At 39.0% G+C, this 23,435-nt stretch overlaps 2 protein-coding genes across 2 annotated transcripts; one reads left to right on the top strand and one right to left on the bottom strand.

Annotated features, from left to right (window-relative positions):
- Positions 1 to 3,177: 3,177 nt before the first annotated feature.
- lysmd2 (LysM, putative peptidoglycan-binding, domain containing 2) lies at positions 3,178 to 9,498 on the top strand. Its single transcript, XM_056766970.1, has 3 exons — positions 3,178 to 3,654; positions 4,301 to 4,635; positions 9,050 to 9,498. The coding sequence occupies exons 1-3, from the start codon at positions 3,409 to 3,411 to the stop codon at positions 9,096 to 9,098; spliced, it is 630 nt and encodes a 209-aa protein (XP_056622948.1). The 5' UTR covers positions 3,178 to 3,408; the 3' UTR covers positions 9,099 to 9,498.
- Positions 9,499 to 11,098: 1,600 nt separating this feature from the next.
- Positions 11,099 to 21,797, bottom strand: scg3 (secretogranin III). Its single transcript, XM_056766867.1, has 12 exons — positions 21,428 to 21,797; positions 20,736 to 20,788; positions 20,511 to 20,541; positions 20,191 to 20,400; positions 17,331 to 17,473; positions 16,904 to 17,053; positions 16,598 to 16,823; positions 16,403 to 16,519; positions 14,903 to 14,986; positions 13,336 to 13,449; positions 13,051 to 13,140; positions 11,099 to 11,919 (listed from the first exon to the last, which is right to left on the bottom strand). Exons 1-12 carry the CDS (start codon positions 21,522 to 21,524, stop codon positions 11,801 to 11,803), a joined length of 1,434 nt encoding a protein of 477 aa, XP_056622845.1. The 5' UTR covers positions 21,525 to 21,797; the 3' UTR covers positions 11,099 to 11,800.
- Between the last annotated feature and the right edge of the window lie 1,638 nt (positions 21,798 to 23,435).

The following is a 23,435-nucleotide window of genomic DNA, read 5'->3' as shown; positions in this document are numbered from 1 at the left end:
TTCTGATGCTGTACAGAGTGTCCCTTCCTGTATATGTTTGATCTTTTTGTTTTGCGTGTGATGTTCTTTTGTACACAAACTCCTGACGGGGACAGACCAGATGATGAGAGATGAACAATATCAAAACATGCAGAGGATTTTACACACACAACCCTTGTTCAGCCCACAAAATATATCACACACTACTCTTACTGTCACTGCTGTCGTACTGTATCACTGACCTTCCCTTTCAATGACATTTGATTGATGTGCATTGTTTCATAACCGCATTACTCTCAAATATTTAATTACAATAAGTTTTGCGCAAAACCATACTTTAGTTTTGTAAAAGCTGTGTGTGAAAATATGAAGAAAACAACAGCATATGAGACTACCCGAAGACTGAATTGATCTTATCTAATTGTTTGTTTAAAACTGAAACTGTGCAAGCACAATTCAGCAGACTGTGGACACCTGTGTCTGCTCTGAAAGCAGCATCTCGTGTGTTCATGACGAATAGCTCAACAGTAAAGTCATCCCCTTTTTATTGATTGAGTTTTGAAGTGTCGTTTTCAGCATTGAAATGTTACTTTTTTCCACAAATGATCTTTGCTCTCTATATTCTGTTTCAAAACACAATTGTATCCACTTTATAAAAATATTGATTAGTTTAAAAATGACTTGAATGCATGTAGTGCCATTTTTATATTTTGCCTGTGCACCGACTTGTACAATCCTCATATTCTGTATGTTGTGGCCAGTGGTGTAGTCCTAACAAAAAAGTGGTGTACTACTATACTGTACAACCATAAGCCCGACCTCAAATGGCCAGAAGACAGGGGTGTGTTTGTTTGTTTGTTTTTCTAGTAACATATGATAATTATTTCAGCTAAATCTTTATGCATGATTCTTCACTTATGCTCTGAATATGATGTTATAGAATTGGAAAAAAATAAGTGGGTGGATAAAGGTTGTAAAAAACAGGTCTATGCCAGTACTTTTGACCACAATACAATATTTGTACAAAGCATCACATCACATTTACAAGATTTAAAAGACATCTTTTAAAGATTTCACAGAATACAGATGTTACTGTGTCATCACTGCCATCTCTGTGTCAATACTTGTTAATATTTTAAGGGAAAGGTATTAATGTATGAAGTTAACTTTTCTGGTGAAAAACAGAAACAAATATTTTAAATGTAGAATTAACTTAACGAGGTTTAAAAGGACTGAGAGAATGAGGATACAGAGAATATTTAAGGATTATGACTTGTGCGGTTTTAAACGGGAGGCCTCTGGAAGTGCTTTGTTTCGTTTAATTGCGTGTCATTTAAAGAAAGCTAGTATTAAACGTTGTGACAGATATCAAAGATTTGTGATGCACTGCAATATCATAAAGAAATAAAGCAGCGCAAGAGAACCTGTGAATTCAGTCTCAATCTCTCTCGGGCCTTTAAACCAGCTTTGACTAAAAGTGAGCAGTTTTATCAATAAAGCTTGTCAATCGATGTCACGGCGCGTTGCATGCTGGGGCGGCATTTTTAGTATTACTATGGCTCTCACCTTGCTTTTGTGGTGTGCAGAGAATTGGAAGCGGTGGAAAAATGAATAAATTAAGTCAAACGAAACACTATTGAACTGAACTCACTAGCAGAAAAGAGCCGCTACCACCTACAAATATGGCAGCGACACCCAGCATTTAACGGCTTGATGTCAGCACCACATTCTCTATATTACCTGACGGCTTCAGCAGGACACTTACAGTCACTGACGGGACAAATTACTCGCTGGCGCGTGGCCAACACTTAGGATGAACCGCTTGATGTGGTTGTGTAAACAATAAAAAGAAATATTGTGTATATTCTTAAGAAATGCACCAATTGTATGAACAAATTGTGAACGCGATACAGGAAAGCAACCACAAAAGCAGCAGGAGAAGAAGTGAGTATACGCTATAGATCTTTATAAGTCACAAACAGGATGGGGAAAGAGTAAGCATACGGCGTATGCGTGCGTATGGCCCAGACTACACCACTGGTTGTGCCCTTGCTTAAAACCAGACACATGGAATCCTTTGACAGATCATGTTTGTGTCTTAATATAAACTCTCTGGTGTATATCTATGTTTACCCTACCGTCCTTTATGAACTAAAAACTGTGTATTTTTTGTCCATTACCACCCCTCTGCTAACTTAACATATCAATAAAAGAGATTACAATGGCAAATATGTGAAAGAACATTGTCAGAACATATCTAGACAATATTAGCAGAGCAATAGTTAGCATTAAGAAGTTGTTCCAAGGAATAGACTGTATAAAATAGATTATCAACAGTAGCTACAGAATTGAGGTTTCGCTCAGTTCTTTTACAATATAGATGCATGACATAAATAAAATACATGTGCTATTAACTTTAGGTTTGTTTAAGCAATGTTAGCTAATATTATAATCTAGAAAGTCTAGAGAATGTAAATGTGATGTGGAAGCTTGGCCTCAGCTAAATCAGAACATAACATCTATAATGAGAACATATGAGCAGAGCTAACTGCCCAGGGCATCAGTTACAATCCTCTTTTAGCATCCATGGTTTTGCCTTAAGTAATCAATGCATCAAAAACATTACTACACTTGTAGCACAAAAAAAAACGGTTCATTTTCGTAAGTGATTTAATTGACCACGTGACTAAACCAAACCATCACTGTACTGGACTTTTATCAGACCATCATATTGATCCCTATCAGCACCTCTGAATCACCAGGATTCATGTTTTTGCTCTTTGTTTAGTGACATTAAAGTGCTACATTTCTTCAGACTGTGTATACAAAGAGCTCTTGAATTCTCCAACAAATAACTCACAGTTAGCCACTAAACTATAAAATAGATTACACCATCTATCTTAAACCTGTTTGCATATTTGTTATTGTGCTCTTAATTATGAAATTGTCATCATAACTGTGAAAGGTTGTGTTGTTTGTTTGATTTATTCTTCATATTGTTATAATCTACGGAATTAAATTAAATTCGTCATGTTGTTGAGGGTACATAATATACTTTAGCAAGTAGCTTCACATACCCTGCATAAGCAAATTCTCTGATTGGTTGACTGGCTGCTAACGTCGTTGCGTCACGCCTTACGCAAGTCTTTGATTGGTCGGTTGTCTGCGAGGATCCTTTCAATTCACTGCATCCAAAAACGCACTGGGCGTCATTCGTCATTCACGCGTGTAGATCAGATTTCAACGGACTGTCAGCGTCTCGCGAGCAGGCCCGCGGTAACTACAATGGCACCCGGAAAAACACTCATCTCTCCCGTTTGTCCTAAATATCCCAGCTAAAAACATGCGCGTTTTTATCGCTTGAGTTACGTTAGTGATTCAGCTGGTCAAGCGCGCGCAGGTCGCTGCTTTAATAATTACGGTTTGAAGATGGCGGAGTATTCTCCTGTGATGCGGGATGACGGAGGATGCGCGCGGTACGGACAGCCGCTTTTCCCCAGATCCCGGTCCGGTTCCGAGTCGGACAGCGAATTATCTCAGAGTTTGGCCCGCACGAAGACGCGTTCCTACGGGAGCACCGCGAGCGTCACGGCGCCGCTGGGAGAAACGTACATAGAGCATCGGGTCTCGGACGGAGACACGCTGCAGGGAATTGCGCTCAAATACGGCGTTACGGTAAGAACATCGCTTTCTAAGCAGCATTATTGACTAAAATGTTTCAAGACGTCATGTCTTGTGATGTGAGCTGTGTCTCAAATCCTGCTGAGCTGACTATCTAGACAGCATCTGCAAGGATATCCAGCCTCGTGTAGCATGTAAGCATGCTTAACAGTTGTTGACTTGTGTAGCATTTGGAGGTATTATGCAAACAATGTGGACACGTGCTGTACATCAAATCCAGTCATGTCCCTACCTAGACAACAAACAGGCTATAATAAGCACTTATTCCACTGAGGCTTTTATCCAAAGTGACTTTCGGTTTGTTATTATCAGCATGTGCTTGTGTGTTTCCTGGATTCGAACCCATGGCCTCTGGGCCGCGAACACAATAGAAACACTTTGTCCAGCCATTACTGACAATTCAGAGAGAGAGAGAGAGAGAGAGAGAGAGAGAGAGAGAGAGAGAGGGATGAGTTTGACAGATTAAAACCGAATGATTGTGTAAACCATAATGTTTAAAGAAATCACATCCAAGAATCAATCAGCAAATATGATCATGCTGTAGTTAATATTGAATGAGCAAACAGAATACACTGCTGACATGACACAGTTTAATGCCAGTGAATGACTCGTGTGTCTCACACTTCTGTGTTTAAAACAGATGGAACAAATCAAGCGTGTGAATAAACTCTTCAGCAATGACTGCATATTCCTGAGGAACACTCTCAATATTCCTGTGAAACGTGAGAAGCGTTCCCTGTTTAACGGACTGTCTTTGGAGTCACCCGACAGTGAGGGAAACACGCCGCAGGAGTTGCCGTGTGTCAGTCGGGACGTGGACACCCCGTCCCCTCCGCCGGAAGAGTCGGTCCCAGAGCCCGACACCCGACCAGTGCAGACCGAGGAGCTCTCTGCTAAAGACTTCTTACATCGGCTGGACTTACAGATCAAACAGTCCAAACAAGCCGCACGCAAACTTAAAGAGGACTGCGGGAGGTAAACCGAGAGAGAGAGAGAGAGAGAGAGAGAGAGAGAGAGAGAGAGAGAGTGATACTGTGTGCTCATCTCAATCATTACATAATCCTTACCAGAATTGAACCATTCAGATAGCTGGTGTTTTGAAAGGCTGTCTGTGAAGGACTGATTGGAATCAGTGCATTGAGCTCACTGCAGATTTTATTTTAGATGAGTCAGACAGCCTGTGTGTGTGTGTGTGTGTGTGTGTGTGTGTGTGCTCGTGTGTGACGCATCATCTTGTGAATCAGATTGCTGTATATTGTGAGATCTTTCCCTCGGTCACTCGCTTCCACTACTAATATCAACTGTGTTTGTGACGCACAGCTGGCGAGTTACTCTGAGTGAATGGGTAATGTCAGACACAGCTAAGTGTTGCAGTTGATTCTGCTGTAGGTTTACGCTCTGATTCTCTCGATCTGACGGCTGCATGACACTCACAGCACTCAAAGTTTCATGGGTGTTATTCAGACATGCAGCCCTGTTATGTACCATCACACATCAGGCAATCCCAGAATGCATTCTGACAAACCTTCTGAGCAGATTTTTTTCAGAATTCCGACATCATTTATTCATTACAGTCACTTAAGATAGCCGTCCGCTCTAACATTAGCAGAAACTTGGATAAAGGCATTTTATTAAAAGCGAGTAATATTGAGTATATGTAATAAGTGAGACATATATAACTTGGATTAATTTGACTTTGAAATGCATAACAGCACACAAACTTGTTGACAGTTTGGTATAAGAATAAACATTCTTTTTTTTTTGGAATCAAATCATATGCGCGCTTCATGACTGTGTATCTGTGCCAGGGGTGGCACCACGAGCCCAATAAATGTGGGGGCAAATTTTTATTTTTTTAAAACTAAATAAGATTTGAGTTATCAATAATTATTTAAAGCGGGCGTAACACACAGGGTTTCAATCTCATATTAATCTTGAGTACCTATAGAGTAGTTTTGCATACTTCGTATCTTCGAAGAGTATTAAGTTTGATCACATTTATAAATAATGGACACAGCTTTACAATTGTTTCCAAAAACATAAGGCGCGTGGGAGGTGAGGGGTAGGCTGATCCAAATCACTTGCGCATCCATTGTCAACAAAACACAGACAACAGTTTCACTCACCACATTCGTTTCATGTCCGGCATCTTTTAGCGATGGGACGGCTCAATATATCAGATTCAAACCATCTCCAAATCCAGCGTTTTATCAACAGTTGATATAACATTCATCACCCAAATGCAGTGAACAAACAATTACTTCGCAGAAGGATGCTCGCTCTCTCTCTCTCCCCCTCTCTCTCTCTCTGTCTCTCTCTCTCTCTCTCTCTCTCTCTGTCTCTCTCTCCCTCTCTCTCTCTCTCTCTCTCTCTCTCTGTCTCTCTGTCTCTCTCTCTGTCTCTCTCTCTCTCTCTCTCTCTCTCTCTCTCTCTCTCTCTCTCTCTCTCTCCTGTGGCCGTGCTGTGTGCTTTTCCGGGAGAATTGTCCAATAAGGGACTAAGAAAACCTGTATGATCACTGAGGGAGTGTATCCAGCACAGAAATACTATGTTATACGCTCAACACGTTTTTTGACAAGTTTACCATGTTAAACATGAGAAGACAACACGTTTAACACTGTAAAGAAGTCCGAATGCATGAAACAATGCTGCACGGCCACTTTAAAATAAACTGAATGAACACAAATCATGTAAATGTTATAGCAATCAATTTTTTTAAAGAACCCTCAAGATTGTAGCGCTTACTTTCTAGACTATGGTAAAAGCGTCGAAAGCAATCATCAAATGATTAAAAGCTTGCAGCCACTAGGGGGGCCAAGCTTGCGGGGCCCTACGTATTTGTGTGGTAGTTAACAACACTACTCTGAAGAAGAGCACGGATGGCGGAGATGCTGAAATCAAAGAAAAAAGTCAAATGATTTTTGCTGTTCGGTTGTCTAAAGTTGATATTTATTTTATCTTTTTTCAATTTTCACTACTGGTATAGTGTAATATTATATTGAGACCAGGGATGCACAGATACTACTTCTTCCTTGCCGATTCCGATACCTGAATTTCCGTATCGGCCGATACCGATCCTGATCGATACTTGCACTGTTTTTCTTGATCAAAGAGTTGCATATATTAACATTTATTGCCAGAGGTGGATAGTTCTTAAGCATGTTTACTTTCAAGTACATTTTAAAATATCTGTACTTTATCAGAGTACTTTGGACAAAAAATACTTCCCTGCAGTATGAAGCACATCATACTCCTCTACAGTCAATAAATAAATGTTGTTTTTAAACTTTTAATCCATGAGCACATTAAAATCTACCACTTTCCTTTACTTAAGTATTTTTACTATGATTTTTTTTAAATGTAATTAAGTGCTGTATTAAACTTAAAAAACATACTAAACAAAAATGTGGTCTCATAAAGCACAGATACTTTCAAAATGTTTAACAAATAAATCTCTGTTTATCACTCAAAACTATCACAGTATGCTGGATTGAGATCGACAGATGACAGCACCAGCGGAGGGCAGAGTTTTTAATTATGCTATATTGGTTTATTCCTCGCATAAAGCTATCGAAATACATGACATCGAATACAGTGCATGACAACTTATGGTAATTTCCTGATAGTTATTACTTTTTGAAGCATTAGAGTAACATACACGGGTATCGCAACGGATCGGATTGAAGGGAACCCATCAGTCCGATACCCGATCCAGCAAAAAGACCCGTATCAGCCCCAATTACGATCCAGAGTATCGGATCGGTGCATCCCTATTTGATACATATAATCATAACTTTTGGCGATGTCATAGCGGATTGCATTGTGTTCGCTTGAGCACTTAATTCATAGTTTAAAGACTTGTTATTATGTTTTTGTATATCTGTGTAATGTAGAACAATGTTAGCAATGTTACATCAAACATCTTTCTCATCCATGAAGATTAAGCCACCTACTGATGTCCCCATTCCCCAGTGTATATTTACAGAAATAACATAAATTACAACATGATGAGAAATCCCTGATGAAAACGTCCCTTTTTTAAATTGAACTGTAATTTTGATATTGTTCTACATGATCAAATGAGCTGGAACTTTAAGCAAACACACCTGAATCACCTGATGGAGATCTTCAGAATCTCTTGAAAGTTACAGACAGGTGTTGGAGTTGAATGGATAGTTCACCCAAAATCAAGATTCTACCATCATTTATTCACTCATGTGATTGTAAATCTCTATGTGACTTTGTTCAGTGGATCACAAGATAAGCTATTTTGAGATATTTCTCAGTGGTTTTGTGTTCATACAATGAAAGTCGATGGAGTTCAGTGTTGATTGATCATTGACATTCTTCAAAATATATTTTTTTGTGTTCTGAAGAAGAAAGAAACTTATACAGGTTTGAAATGACATGAGGGGCGGTAAATGGTGTGAATTGTCTCTTTAGATTCTGCAGAACAGTCAGTCTGAAGGAGAAGGGTGGACAGCCTCTTTCATACATTGTAAACTAAGTTAATTCAAGCTGATTTTGCCTGAAGGGTAGATTTATAAGATGATCAGAAAAGAAGTTTAAGGCCCAATTAACATTTCACGTCTTTTCTGCGCACCTGCTGCGCGTCTACATTTAAAATAACGAACATGCGCGAGGGAAAGATACAAAATGTGAGAAATACGGGGCAACGTGGGCGATGCGCTCTTTTTTCAGGCACGTTGCCACCGCTTCAAGATGAAAAAATCTCAACTTTTTAGAAAGGTGCAAGCGCCCCTCAGGTCTTGTGACAATAACAAACCAGCCAATATAGACAAGCTCGAAGATGAAGACACAGATGATCACAGCATAACTTGATCTAGTAGCAGAGTTATTGCCAGCTATTTTCAGTGCATATAATCCATATATCCTTTGTTTATACCTCCTCGTCTCAACGGATTTCGTGCACCATGGTTGCATAGCAAAGACAGACGACATGAGAGCGCAAAGTCCAGCCGCTTCGGAAAAAGGAGAACATCGTGCAGCTCGCGTTTTCCGAGTGATTTTAGATGGGAAATATGAATCTGGCCTAACCATGTTTTTATATGCATACTTTGCTTTTCTTTAGCATGAGATAGAGCTGTACGACAGACATTTCTTCATGATTCTGTTAGTCATGTGTTAATATAGTGAAGTGTAGAGTATTTCTCTCAGCTCCGAGTGTGTTGCTGTAAGAGAAATTAGTCTCACTAATGTCCTGAATAAATCATGACGCTCTGCAGAGGCACAAACAAACACTGTGCGTGCGTGCGTGTGTCTTAATATTATAGTGGTGCCATCTTGAGTTCTTAAAGGTGAAGTATTTATTTTGTGTCATATAAGCGTTTATGTTTTTAATAGATTGTTTGTGTGTATTTAATTTTAGGGAGGAAGATGACCCAACACTCTTGGCATCATCATATCAGGAAATCTGATGTCGTGGTCTTCAGGAGTTTTCAGATACCTCTTTATCCTGCTCCTTGTTTTTTTGTTTTGTTTTGCAGCACGCATTCTGTTGTGCTAAGGGTCCGTCATTGCCTTCTCCAGCAGTATTCCAGTGATTTTAATCCAGATTTTAAGCATTATTGTTCCTCACATGTGGATACAGCAGCAGGGTTTGTCTTCTTCTGAGAAATGTTTTTACACTGTCTCTGCTTACGAAATATTCTCTAACATACTGTCCCAAAGGTAAATCAAGCCCGTCTGCTGGTTTTTAATCACTTCTTACTTTTTCATTGGCCTATTAAAAGTTTTACGTGTGGCTTTGAGAGGGATGTGTCATGACTGTTGTGTTTCTGTGTGGATTGTACAGAATAAAAGCTTCTGTAAACTGATCGTGAGCGTCAGTTATTTCATCGATTAACGCAGATCTGCAGGAAAGTGTTGCATTTATTAAAGGATGTCTCTGTGTCACCATGGAAACACACAGACGCACACAGTAGAGATTGCAGTCCCCTGAGAAATAAACATGTAGTCTTTCTACATTTGAAAAAAGGCTTAAAAGATAGTAACGGTAAGATGGACATCAAATGTGTTTGTGTGGATACTGTCAGAAGTCTTCCAGATGGCTCTGTTTACAGTAGTTAGGTAATAAAGTGGTTAAGTGCCTGCTTTTATACCGTTTTTTTGCAGTGATAATTAAAAGTACATGTTTTGAAAGCAGTATAATCTTATGCCGGGTGTGTTTCTCATGTATTGTTATTATAGAAGACAGTTTCACTGCTCTGGTTGGATATTGTGTTACTTTATATACCGTATATGGACAAACAATGTCTTTTATTTGTCAAAAGTATATAATCATTAATGATTTAGTGTTTCGGGATATGAATATACAAGGGGAGAATTCCAGCAAGCTGGTTATGTGACATAAACAGGTATTTTTACGGTTAGTTTGCTGATAATCTCAATTTTTGGATCCAAAAACGGAGATAACTTTCAGGGGAAGTAAGTAACCACAACAACTCACTTTCTGAAGATAACCTGCTCTCTAGCAGCAACAATCTTTAAATTAAATTATTTTTTCTGTTATTGTTAAACTAATGTATTTATATAAATATACATCAAGGATATTTGTGGCCTAATGCTAATGCAGGTTTAAAACGCAAAGGTTCCAAGTTCGAAACCCAGGCTGGCAGGTTTCCAACACCATATTAGGTGACCACCAATGGGATAACCTATGGCATATTGTTCACATATTTAAATTCTTATTATAATTTGAAAACCATTTACATAAAAAATACATAAATCCTGCAGTTAAGTATTGAAAGGCCTTTCTCTAAATTACAATTAGCCTTTCAGGATAGGCCGTTACCCCTCTTATAACATTTGGAAAGCCATGGAAATACAATCATTTAAAAGGGATATATTACGTGACATATTGGACATGTAACTGAAAGATTATTTTTATATAATGACTACTTCTACAATTTAAGGAGTCTCTATTAATATGACTACACCTACAACCGTTCAAAGTAAAGCTGATACAAATTCAGTTTTCACAAAACCAAATAAAAGGGTTTTATTAAGGCATAAAACAGAGGTTTTATAAACAGCCTAAACAATCAGCAATGTAATTAAATGTATGTAAAATACACCGGTATAAAACCATACACATGGTAAAGTAACGGCTACAAACATCTCAACAAATCTAATAGAGATAGCATTGATTAATATATATTATCTTAGTAAAAAAATACTTAAATAGTAGTACTATGTATATCTAAGCTTTCAGATATTCAGAGATAATTCAGAGTTCAGGGTTTAGCTGACGGTAAATCTACCTGCTTTCTGGAATACAGCCCAGTGAGACACATGAATAATACAAATCTGTGTGACAGTATTTTCAATACAGCGACACGCTCGACCCGATCAGCTGACTCAGTAACTAATCTAATTCTAAGATTCACTGTCACGGATTCAAAGTACAGACCACACATTTAAAGAAAGGCAATGTTTATTTGATATTTGGAAAATCACAATATTTACATTTAAAAATACTTGATTTGTGTGAATCTATAGGCTGTGGAATATACAGAGACCTATGGTGAAGAAACAACCCAGAAAACCAAGGAGACTGCCCCCTACAGAATCAGATCAGGGGGCAGAAAACCACAGAGATTCACTGCGAGTATACACTGATTTTTTGTGGATGATTTCGAAACAACCACAATGAATTTCCTTCTAAGAAAGATTAAATTAGGAAAAGATGCTCTTGACCATACATGAATGAATGAATGTTAAAGACATATATGCAGAAGATGATGTAAAAGACTATTGCGAAAGAGAAACAGGTGCAAAAGCTGCTAGTTTAGACTCATCTGTAGGTCTTACCACCAAATTGACCGAGTTTTAGAGTTCTAGGTATCAAATGCTGTTTTTCTGTCCAAATGAGTAAGAACACACTTCCAACTCAAATGTGATGTTGGGTCGTTTGTCCAGCAGTAGATTGTGAGACTGAGAGAAGATATTGCCTTGAGGAGAATATACTTTTGCAGAAATACTGCCTGAGTCGCCCACTAAAAAGTATGTCTTATCAGGAGTTATAGCATTAGGATCTGTGTTAGGATGGCCAGTGGAAATTGATTTAGTAGGCGGTCTAACAGTTACTGGATTACAGGGGAAGCTTGGTTTGCAGTTCCTACAGGCTTCCGTAGATTCTCTTGATGATGTCACCTTCATCCTTCTCCAGGATGCCTTTATCGATGTAAGCGTCCACCTGCTGGTCCATGAAGTCCCTCAGCTTGGACAGGTCGTAATCTTACAGGAGAAAAACATGTCAGCATAGACACATGTATGGAGAAACACGACAGCCCAACTCTTAAGAGTATTTGGTGTCCGAGCAGGATTTACACTTACATAAACAGCCTTTTTGTAAGGCGCGCTCTGAACACATTGAATTTTAATAAGCGCGGAGGCTTTGGCGAGGCGTGTGTGTGTGTGTGTGTGTGTGGGGACTATAAAGGTTGCATGTTTGTGAACGTGGGCAGTTTGAATGTCCTAACACACAAGAGCTGTGTGTTCTCTGTTTCGCTTAGTCTTTGGCCATGATGAATTTATCACAATCGCTGTACACAGATTACATATGTGTGTGCAGATGATTTCTGAGAGACACACGTGTGTTCTTGAGAACAGTGATCAGAACATTATAACAGTAACCATGGCAGCACACAGACACACACGCACATCCACCTCCAGAATCCTCCAGATGAAAGTTCTCATGTGAAAAGTCATTGGACATCTGTGAAATGGACAGTAATAAAGTCTATTGCCCAATTAGATTCAAGCTTTTTTCTTTAAAAAAATGTGTATCATTGGAGTTTCACACATTTGGATTATAACAGGTGTCTGTTGAGTCTGTTTGGAATATGAAGAACAGAAGAGAGAGAGTTTGCATGTGAAAACACACAGTGATGTGAAGCTGTGAATAACACAGACAGATGTCGGCTCTTGTACGCACATATCTTTTGTCTGTTACACAGGAGATTCGAGTCGCAGCGCTGTCACGGGGCCAAGCTCATTAAAGCCACGCATATTCATGAGCTCTCTCACCCGAGCTTATTTCAATTGCAAAATAAGGGCAAGAAAAGCGTTTTTTGATTCGACCGTTCTTCTCCATGTTTCAAATAAATTGTGTAACTTCACTTTAAAGAAAAGCCCTCAGATGGGTCTGAGAGAGAAAGAGAGACAGGACTTTTCCACATCAGCCATTAAAAGACATCGATTACAAGAAAAAGCAGATCTAAACGTTATTCAGCTTCAGTCCGACCAAACCATAATCCTATAATAAACAAAGCCTTATAGATGTAACAAACAATCACTGAAATGTTCTTAACATACAATTCTGTGGAAACAATTTATCTGATAATGTGGAATCAAATAAATATTTACCGTCTTTGTTGCTGTCCTTGTTGTGTTTTTTCAGCCATTCAATGTTCTTGCGGATTGCCTCCAGATAGCTCTCAGACCTACCAGGATGACCTGATAAAGGACACAATGACACTTCTGAAATAAACCTGGTGATTTTATGTTTAATGTGTATTATTTTAATTCTATCAAGACTCAGTGTTTCTGAATAATGTTTGTCATTTTGATGAGAATCTACAGTAAATGTCTCATAACTTCTCATAACCGTCAGTAGCTACAGTAGTGGTGAGTGGATGAGACTGTACTCACTGATCTCTGCTGCAGTCTGCTGCACATCTTTGGTTGAGTCTTTCAGGGACTCATACTCTTTCTGCATTTTGGCAGCCTCAGTTTTGGTGTTGTCATCATCATCCGCTGCTTTGTCTGTATGGAGAGGGGGAACCACAGTGATGTGACTTGCAGTTTATAATGTTTTATAGGTGGGGTGCAGAGATCTGATGGGAACCAACAGACCAGATTTTCAATCAGAACCTCAGGGTTACGTCAGGATTTTAAACCATGAATCGTTTTTTATTTATTGAAAACAACGCCTGCGACTGTGTCTACGAGGTTTTTTGAAGGCGGTCCCAGATTTGGTTGTTCTAGTAACAGTTATAAGCCATCCTTGCTGTAATTGACAGGAGAAGGGTGACGTCACAGCCATTGAGAAAGAGAGTCACGTCTTCATCGTTGACTCCAACGGAACAGTTTTTTCACAGTTTCAATAGTTCCTGGAAGTTACTAGTAACACATGGAGCTGTGACTAAACAGACCAACTGAGGTAAACTTTTAACCCATTTGAAGAGGAAAGCTATTTAATGAATAAAAAATGAAAGAAAAAAGCATTTAAAGAGAAAACATAACTTCCTGGAACTATCTGAAGGCTCCATGAATCACGTGAGGCTCCAGCGTTTCAGACTTCCGTTGGCAGAACTCTCTCTCTCAAAGGCTCTTGGTGACATGAACTCTGCTGCTTTACTTCTATTGGTGGTCGCTCACGAAAGTCGCTCATCTTTTGCATAAAGATGAACAGCTCTCAACTTTGTCAAGTCGCTAGACACACCCACTTCCTGTCTACAATGGTCACTGTCACTCGTGTCGCCGGAAGTCGCCAGCTCTCCATTGAAATGAATAAGATCAAGTCGCGTTGTTGCTAGGTGTCACTGGCGTTGTGAACCCATGTAAACTAAACGTAAGCTAAAAATTAATATGGCTTCTGCGGCATTTGTTGATCTTATAATGCTAATTTCTCCACTTGCTAAAACATTTGACAGATAATCTGTTATCAGCATTTAATAAACTAATATGAACAAACAATGAACAACTGTGCTTGTATTAAAACTGCACTGTTCATTGATGAGCAACATATAGAGTTGCGTATCATCTGAATTTGATCCATTCTGGTTATCCATTCTTATCAATTCCACAGTTGAAGTAAAACATTTAGATTCCAACCTGTATGGTCACTTGTCCTGCTTATTGACTGATTAGCAAATATATATATATACTGTGTATTTATGAGCACCGTTTTGTGTATGCATAGCAACCATGTTTTGTCTGATTTATTACAATTTGTATTACCATAGATTAACAACATCATGGTCAAAGTGTAGTTACTGTAATGAAACTATGGTCAATTTGTGGTTCCTGTGCTTTATCACAAGTTTGGGAAAATATGCACACAGGAGTTGATAAGAGGAATTGAAATTTTTATTTCAGGTATCAGATTCCTAACTTTTTGAATCCGATGCTGGTTTGGAATTGATTTTTGATTCCCTAGCCACACAACCTTATAGTAAAGTGTTCAGGCCAGGAACAACTCAACAAGTTTTTGTACCTGTAGGGGGCGTAACGCTGAGCGGAACCAGAGATTTGCCCAACTTGTTCTTGGTCTGCAGGGCGATCATAGCGTCCAGGTTTTCTGTGTGAAAAACACAATAAATCACAATGTGTTACGATACCAGCATGAATAACGCTGTTTTATTTTTCACTGATGTAAATGATACACTAGTCTCTGTGATTCTGGAAGTCCTTAAAGTCCCCCTGTGGTCGATAATTCTATGCTTAAAACTAATCTTTGACCATCATCCAATGAATTAGCAGTTTAAAATACAAGCCACGGCCACAACTTGCAGTTCACAGGGACTTTAGTACGAAAATACTGACCCACTTAGCATCTTGTTGAGCTGGTTTAAAAGTTTTCCTAAATATTTCTGCCTTGATTTCATATATGAATGCATGATTCTTCATATTGTCTCATTTAACCACCTAACACACAGAGATCCCAATCTTGACAAACCAATTTTCTACAATTTTCATCTTTTCGAAAATACTGTCAGTTGTATTGTGGTGACAAGTATGGCTTATTCAAAGACTAAACAGAGAGCAATATCTGCATGTAATCATTATGTGACCTGGAGCTGTTTGCCATAGACAAACACGCACACAGACACGCAAACACACAATCTGAGGGTGGAAGATTAGGACACAATGGCAGGAGCCTCATCTCATGTTTAAAGCACGATCAATAACCGGACGCCCGTATCCCGGCAACACAACCTTCCATTTCATTTGATCTCTACAGAGTGTCATCATGTGCCGCAGGTTGCCTGAGTAACCTCCTCTCTTTAATACGTAATGGAGAAATCCACTCTGTTATCTGTGTCCTCTCACATCTCATTAAAGAAGCACGCAATGAACACAGATGTCCTGAACATATATGGTCACGAAACATCCAGCACTTTCCTTTCATGAACAACACCACATCTCTGGATCGCCGCATCAGTCAAACCTCTATTCACGTCACAACACTGATAATGACACATGTTTTAATCTACAAGCTGCATGGATTTTGACTGACTGTTTATGAGCTGAGAAAATTCAACCTTCATTTTTTATCTATTTTACAGATGAGTCAAAACAATGGGTCTCAAACCACAGCTCAAGGACATCGAGTAGATCCAACACCAATACATCCTATCTCAATCTCTCCCTCTCTCTGTCAGGGGGGACAAAGCTTTGTTCTTTTATAAGGTTGCACTTTGAATGCACACATAAAAGCTCATTAGGCTTATCTCAGGGGTTCCCCAAAAACACAAACGGTACAGACATCTAAGACATCACACTAGTTAAGTGTAGGAACGAGAGCCAGTGGGTTTACTGGTGAAGGCATCTGCACCTCACTTCACTTCTAAACATACATCACTGTTTCAAGCTGACTGAAGACTTAAGCTTTCAGACTTCACTGGTCACTAGACTGGGTGTTTTCACATTCTTTACTCTTTCATGGGGATAGAAACTGTATGAGGTCTACTGTTGATGGATTTCTGTGTTTTACCAAGATAAGAAACTCCTTCTTCAGGTGTGATGGTGCCATATTTCACCATCATCTTCACAAAGTCAATCAAAGTCTTCATGATGGTGATGAGGGTCTCTCTCTCCTCTCGATCCTGATCTGTAATGACAAAACCAACTCAACCGTGCTTCAGATTCATCCTGTGTTTATGAAAGAGTTCTATTGTGTGTTGTGTACCTGTGTCAAGGCTCTTGAGCAGTCTGTAGAAGTTGGGGAAGTACTGAAGGTCCTGCAGTCCATCCTCAGGGTTGAGTTCATTCCTGTCATTTCCGTCACTCACAGTGTCCCATGACTCATCAGCTCTTACTGTGTCATCTTTGCTCTCCTGCTCCGGCTCTTCGTCGTCATCATCACCACCCTCATCCTCTTCATCATACCGCCGGCTGGGTCTGTCTTCCTCATCCTGAACACAGGCACACAGAGAACAGTTGAGTGAAATGAGAGACGTTTTGGATGTTGGCGGGTTGTCGCACACCCTCCTACCATGTTGTTGTTTGTGTCTTCAGCTGGCGTGTTAACGGGGTAGTCCATACTCAGCTCTCCAATCATGTTTTCTTTGGCGTTTTTGGTAATCAGATCTTGCAGGGCTTCAGCAACCTCATACTCCAGCGTCTCTGCCTGACCATCTGTGATCTGAAGAACATCATGAACACACATCTTCCTCCTTTTACTATGATCAGCTAAACAGGGATTACTTTGTTGCATTATGGATGGGTCATGGGTGTCATGGATACATTTTCATCTAAATATATGCATTTGAGAGACGCTTTTATTCAAAGCAACTTACATTGCATTATACTACATGTTTGTTTCTGGATTCTTAATGATGCACAACTCTGATTTTGCCATCGGCCAATGAACCCTGATATTACCACTCATCAAAACAAACCAATGAAGAATGATGTCCTACCAGGCCCAGCTTGAGGAGTTTTGACACAATCCTGTCAAACACTCCTCTATCATCCTCTTCATAGATTTTGTTAGCGATTTTCTGGACGATGTCCTGAGCTGTCAGGGGCGTCCCATCCAGCTGCCGAAAGCTCTCAGGATCATCTGGAACGAAACACATAACCACGTCACATCACTGCAATTTACAGAAATGACCTCACATCAATGTTACATCCCTCTCTTAAAATGCTTGATTCTCATTTGTCATCATGGCATCATGTATGTTTAGAATAACTGTGTAATTGTATTATATAACTGTGGTTCACTGTGGTGTACGTGTGGTTATTCTAAAGGTCTGGGTGGGAAATGAGAATGAACAAAATGTAGATGATTTCCATCTTTTATCCATGAAATGGCCTTCTGAGGCTGTGCACATTTTTTCCATAAATACAGTTTAACTCAAGCTTCACAGACACAGATCCATAGATTTCTATTCCATATCAGGAGAAATCTCACAATGTCTAGAAAGGATCAGAAACAAGATCTCAAAAGCTTTAGATTCTGTTGTAGGAATAACAAGAGAGACACTGTAGGAGGAGGTGTTATAAAAAAATGTGAGTGTTGCCATCTTGTCTTTGATTCCAGCAACACAGCAGAAGCCCACAAGAACACCTCTCACTGCACAAAACATTCAGTCCATCCTCCATTATCTAGCACAAAGATCCATTTACTGCTCGTATGTCTTCCTGTAAAGTCAGCATCAGACTGAAACATGACACTGATCAAACGTCTGACACTCACATCAGACACAGAGAAAGAGAGAGTCTTGAGTGTCCACAGGGCCTTAATTCAAATCTGAATTATACTATTCTTATCTAAATATGATTTCAAAAGATCCTCTCACGAATGTCAAAATCTCCTTTATCGTTTCAGTTAGAAATGTATGATGCAGTCAAACTATAACTTAACAGAGTTAAGGGTGAACTATAAAAACATTTCATCACCTTGGACAAAAAGATAGGTTTTATCTGCTTTCTAAGTAGTTTTGAGATATGAGCTTCAAGGTTTTTGCAAAAATGACAGGGGGAGCAAGTGTCTTTTATACATTAAAAGACAGAAACCCTAAATGTATATTATTAAATAATTTTTTTAACAGTTGAAATGCAGACAGAACCTTCGATTTCTAAACAAATCACTTTCTTTGGAATAATAAGGTTCTACAGTATATGGTAAAACATTAAATGAAGCAATGACAGTTTACTCTTAATTTGATTTGAAACATGATGTTAGTGTTGTATTAAATAATATGTTGACATGTAAAAAGAAGTTACATTTATTTAATTTATTTCACATTTTAGGACGATTGATTTTTTTAAATTGAGGAACCTGAACTTTAATTCACAGAAGTGTAAGAGGTAAAACTTTCTTTCTAGATATTAATATTACAGAAATAACATGTTAAGGTTTAATGTTGCTATTAAAATGTATACCTCATCATTCAAATTGTCAATGTCCCAGTGAAATGAAATTGTTTTTTCATTTACCCATTTGCAGACACTTTTATCCAAAATAACTTACATTGCATTTTTACTACACATTTTTTTCTACATATGTGCAATCCCCTGGGATCAAACCCACAGCCTTGGGATTGCTAGTGCCATGCTCTAACCACTGAGTTTATTGTAAATAGGTTACCAATGTGGGTCTTTTAAATTCACGTGGCCTCATAATCTTCAGTTAAAATCTGAAAATGCAAGGTTTATAGTTATGTGTAGGCCTAGTCCTTAAATCTAATTTTAATTATTTGTACGAGGGCCCCTCATAAGATTGCTTAGGGCCCCAGACATCTAGGATCCGCACTGGAGTAAATGATGACAGAATTTTAAATTATTGGGTGAACTATCCCTATTATTAAAAAAAAGGAAAAATTTGGATCACATGAAGCTATTAGAACCAAGTTTAAGTTTGACAAGATAGACCCTTTTAGTTTTCAAAAAAAGTCCCTAAATGTATACAACTTCAAGAAAAAAAGCATCACACAATTTCAGTAAGTCACCGAACAAGAATATATTTACTGCTGCACATATACCGTTTCTGCTGTTAGAGACAGACGTTTAATGCTATAAAACATTCAGAGCAGGGCACTGTAGAGAGAGAGAGAGAGAGAGAGAGACAGAGAGAGAGAGAGACAGAGAGACAGAGAGAGAGAGAGAGAGAGAGAGAGAGAGAGAGAGAGAGAGAGAGAGAGAGAGAGAGACAGAGAGAGACAGAGAGAGAGAGAGACAGAGAGAGAGAGAGAGAGAGAGAGAGACAGAGACAGAGAGAGAGAGAGGGAGAGAGAGACAGAGAGAGAGAGAGAGAGAGAGAGAGACAGAGAGAGAGAGAGAGATAATCCTCTCTCTCTTGATTGACCTGTGGTGTCTGCCACCTGTTCCTGTTTTTTAAATCACAGGACTGGATTAGCAAGAGCAATAGATAACATGACTTTTGAACAGCTTGGTTTTTCTTAACCTTAACCTAACGTATTTTATTACTTTAAAATCAAGTTTCCTCAAATACAGCAAAAACCCTCACACAGAGATATATAGAGAATGTTCAGCATAAACCTGCTACACTTATTTAGAAAAACAAAGTCAGCCACTATATACTCATTGCGATATTAAATGTCTGTGATTCTATGAATCGTATGTGTAGTTAGCATTGCTCATTCAATTTTGTGTAAAGAGTAAATATTGAAGTCTGTTATAGAATTTGAAGGTAATAGTGAATTGCGCTGTGGGAAGAGTATTTCTCGTGTGTTCTATTGCAAACTGCACATTATTCTGTGAGGTAACAGAGCCAAGGTCTGGCTGTATTTTATCAGCAGGGTTCTGTTTTCTCACCTTGGTATTTGTAGTCCATTCCATTCTTGGTAGAGTCATAGTCATCCGCCAGTCTTCTGTTTTTAGTGGAGTCAGACTCATCATGCACAGAATCGGACACAGGAGTCTCGTTGTTTGACTCTTTGGACTTCTCAGCCAGAGACTTTAGGAACGTGATGTCATCGTTCTCTGACTTTGACTCCGCCTCTGCTGGTGGCGTTGGCTTGGGGTCTGGATGGATGGACATCACAGTGAGCCAACAAGCAACTTTCACAGTTGTGAGAAAAAAGAAATTGATCACTATAAAGTGTTTCTTCAGCACTGAAAAGATTGATTCTCACCTGTCTTCCTGATGCTGTCAGCTTCTGCAATCTATTAAAAAATAGAACAATATCTTGTTTTTTTTCTTTATTTTTAGACTTTTAAGCATCCTGCTTCTTTTAATACTTGTTTTCTTGGAAACAAATAGTTGTGTTCAAATCATTTTTATATAAAAAAAATGAAAAATGAACATTGATTTGTTGATATTGTAATAAAATGTTATGTGAATATTTCTGAGATCACACCTGCTGTTCTAATGGTTTCTCTTCTGTCAGCTCTCGGTTGTACACACTCTTATCTGGACAAAAGAACAAACACACACACACACAGTCATTAAAAGCAGAGATCTGATCAAGGATCAGTCAGTCTTGACCTTAATACATGACTAGGAGGACAAAACCTGTAGGAGAACTACAATAACAGTCTGACAGTCTAGTTAAATAGTCATACCATTGTAACAACATTGTTATAACAGTCAATACAATCATTGCTTATTATTGCTGATAATCACAAAGTTTATAAACAATTAATATGCAGGGACTATACTCTTTCTTTTTTAACTTTGGTCTTTTCATTTGCCATTCAAACAGCCCTAATGAAGCTGCTACTGAATTATCGGATTACAGGAGAAAAGATTAAAAGCCTTTTGAAAACGCAGAGAGCTCATATGGTACAACTTAAAAGCAACTAAATAAAAGCATTGCAACTGTTCCCATCGTATCCCAACTATTTTCCACAGCAACCACAATCATACATAGAGGTGTATTTACACACATTTTATTCCTTCATAATAAATAACGCAGTTTCGTGTACATACTGTATACATATAAATTGTCCTGATTGTTATTATAACAGTAAGAGGGAGTCATTTACGTAAGGAATCGACATTCTGTGTAATTAAAGCCATACATGGATTATGTGATGTGATATTACTCACCGTCGAGTCCGGCAGGTCTGGGAAAAGCGGAGATGTGCGCTATTATTACAGCCAGAAGCTGAATCACGACCATCAGCCCTATGCGTTTTGACGCCATCGTTCTGCTGATACTGTATTGCTCGAGTTATCCAGGAGATGGGCTCCCGGTTCGGGTCTGTCTGGACGGAGTCGTGCGCAGTGATCCTGGCGCAGTGGCGTGCGCGCTTCAGCGCCTCGCGGTCTATAGCGCTTTAGATGTGCGGGTGCTGTTAAATCGCTGCAGTGCTGAAATCAGGTCGCAGGCTATAATTAAACTCAGATAAGCTGATGCGAGCTCCTCGGTCCGAGTGTAACGGGTCCTGACTCCAGCAGCTCATGGATGAGGAGAAGGAGGATGACACGATTACACCCGCCCATCTGCGTCAGTCTTCATCACCTGCGTCACGCGGCGCATTCGACTTTCATTCAAGATGCGGGACAATAAATGGCTTCATGCATGAGCACAACTGATAAGAGAAAAGAATAGATTTACGAGCCAGCTGGAGATGTAATTAAAGATCCCACCTGTTTCTGTATAATTTAATATGTTTTTCATTATTTATTAATTGTACTATAAACCTTATAGCTACTGAGATATAGGCTACAGTAGAACTCTATGTGACAGGCAACTGCGAAACTTTATCATCTGGACTAACATGGGTATAGATACATTCATACAATGTGAAACAAAATTTATTTCATATTCACCTACTGTTTGTACAAAATGTATGAGGTTTTGCATTCTGTATGCTGGTCTATTTCTTTTGCCATTATCATTTTACAATCAGTTTAAAATTGCTCTGTGTATGGCAGACAAACCTTTATGTACATGCAAATTAAATGCAGGATTGTTGTAACCAATGCTGTTGGGTATAACACCATCCCATGGGTTCATTTATAACCAAGGGTTTGTTCTGTCCATATATTAGCCAACCGTGGCTTAAAACAACCCAGAACATTTTGAATAGCCTAGGACGTTATCCACCCCCCAGTCCCCCAACACACAATTTTAACATATTGTGTGCAGTATTTGTTGTCATATCAAAAATGATATTTTTTCTTTTTTCTTTTCTTGATATTGAGTCTTACAGTTTTATTTAGGTCACTGGTGTAGGAGAAAGAAACTGGGGTTGCTTTTGGCAAGCTTGTTTTGTAACCTGTGTGTTATGAGCTTGTGCTGCTCTCTGCAGGACGCATAGGTGACGCACATTCAAAACAATATTGCTTCACCACCACCTAGTGGCAGGGATGGAAATTTCTGGTTCTGTAGAGTTTAGCTACAACCAGCTCCAACACACTTCTCTTGAAGTTGTCTAGGGCTGTGTCCGAAATTGCCCCCTATACCCTAATATAGTGCACTATTTTAGGGGACATCCATTTTTAGTGCTGTCCGAATTCATAGGGGATTCACTATGAATTCATAGGGGACTCATTCAATCCCATGATACATCAACCGATGTACACTCATGGCTAGATGCTAGCCATCTATCGTGATGCTCATGCTGAATGAATTCCCGCGTCTTGGCAGAAGATGGCACCCGCAGCATTACAGAGTGTCCAAATATACTCACTCATTTTCACCCGCTCCTTAAAGTGGACTATTGAAAGAATGTAAACTTCTTCTGTCCCCTTGTCTAAACAATATTATACGGTTGAAGAGTCTAGTCGACGGAACACACAGAGTTTCTGGATCCAGGAGACAAAGTTTGACACAGACACAAGTGCTTGTTCAATCAGAGTCCAAAGTTTATTATTTTAGGACTAATACTTATAAGTTTGCACCAGGTGGCGTCATATAAAACCACCAAAACAGTGGAAAATCACCAGACTTTCTGTTTAGTCTTATTCCTCCTGAACAATCAGATATGATTACATATTTAATATTACAATAACAGAACAATCGTCCATAGGCATCATTAGGAACCTTGATATGGAGAACAACAGATGCTTATATCAACATAAGACAGCATAAGACATAATACAACTTTCA

The sequence above is a fragment of the Triplophysa dalaica genome, chromosome 14 (assembly GCF_015846415.1).
Source record: "Triplophysa dalaica isolate WHDGS20190420 chromosome 14, ASM1584641v1, whole genome shotgun sequence".
NCBI classification, from domain to species: Eukaryota; Metazoa; Chordata; class Actinopteri; order Cypriniformes; family Nemacheilidae; genus Triplophysa; species Triplophysa dalaica.
Note: the sequence above shows the minus strand (reverse complement) of the source record. Positions and strands in the feature narration are given on the sequence as shown.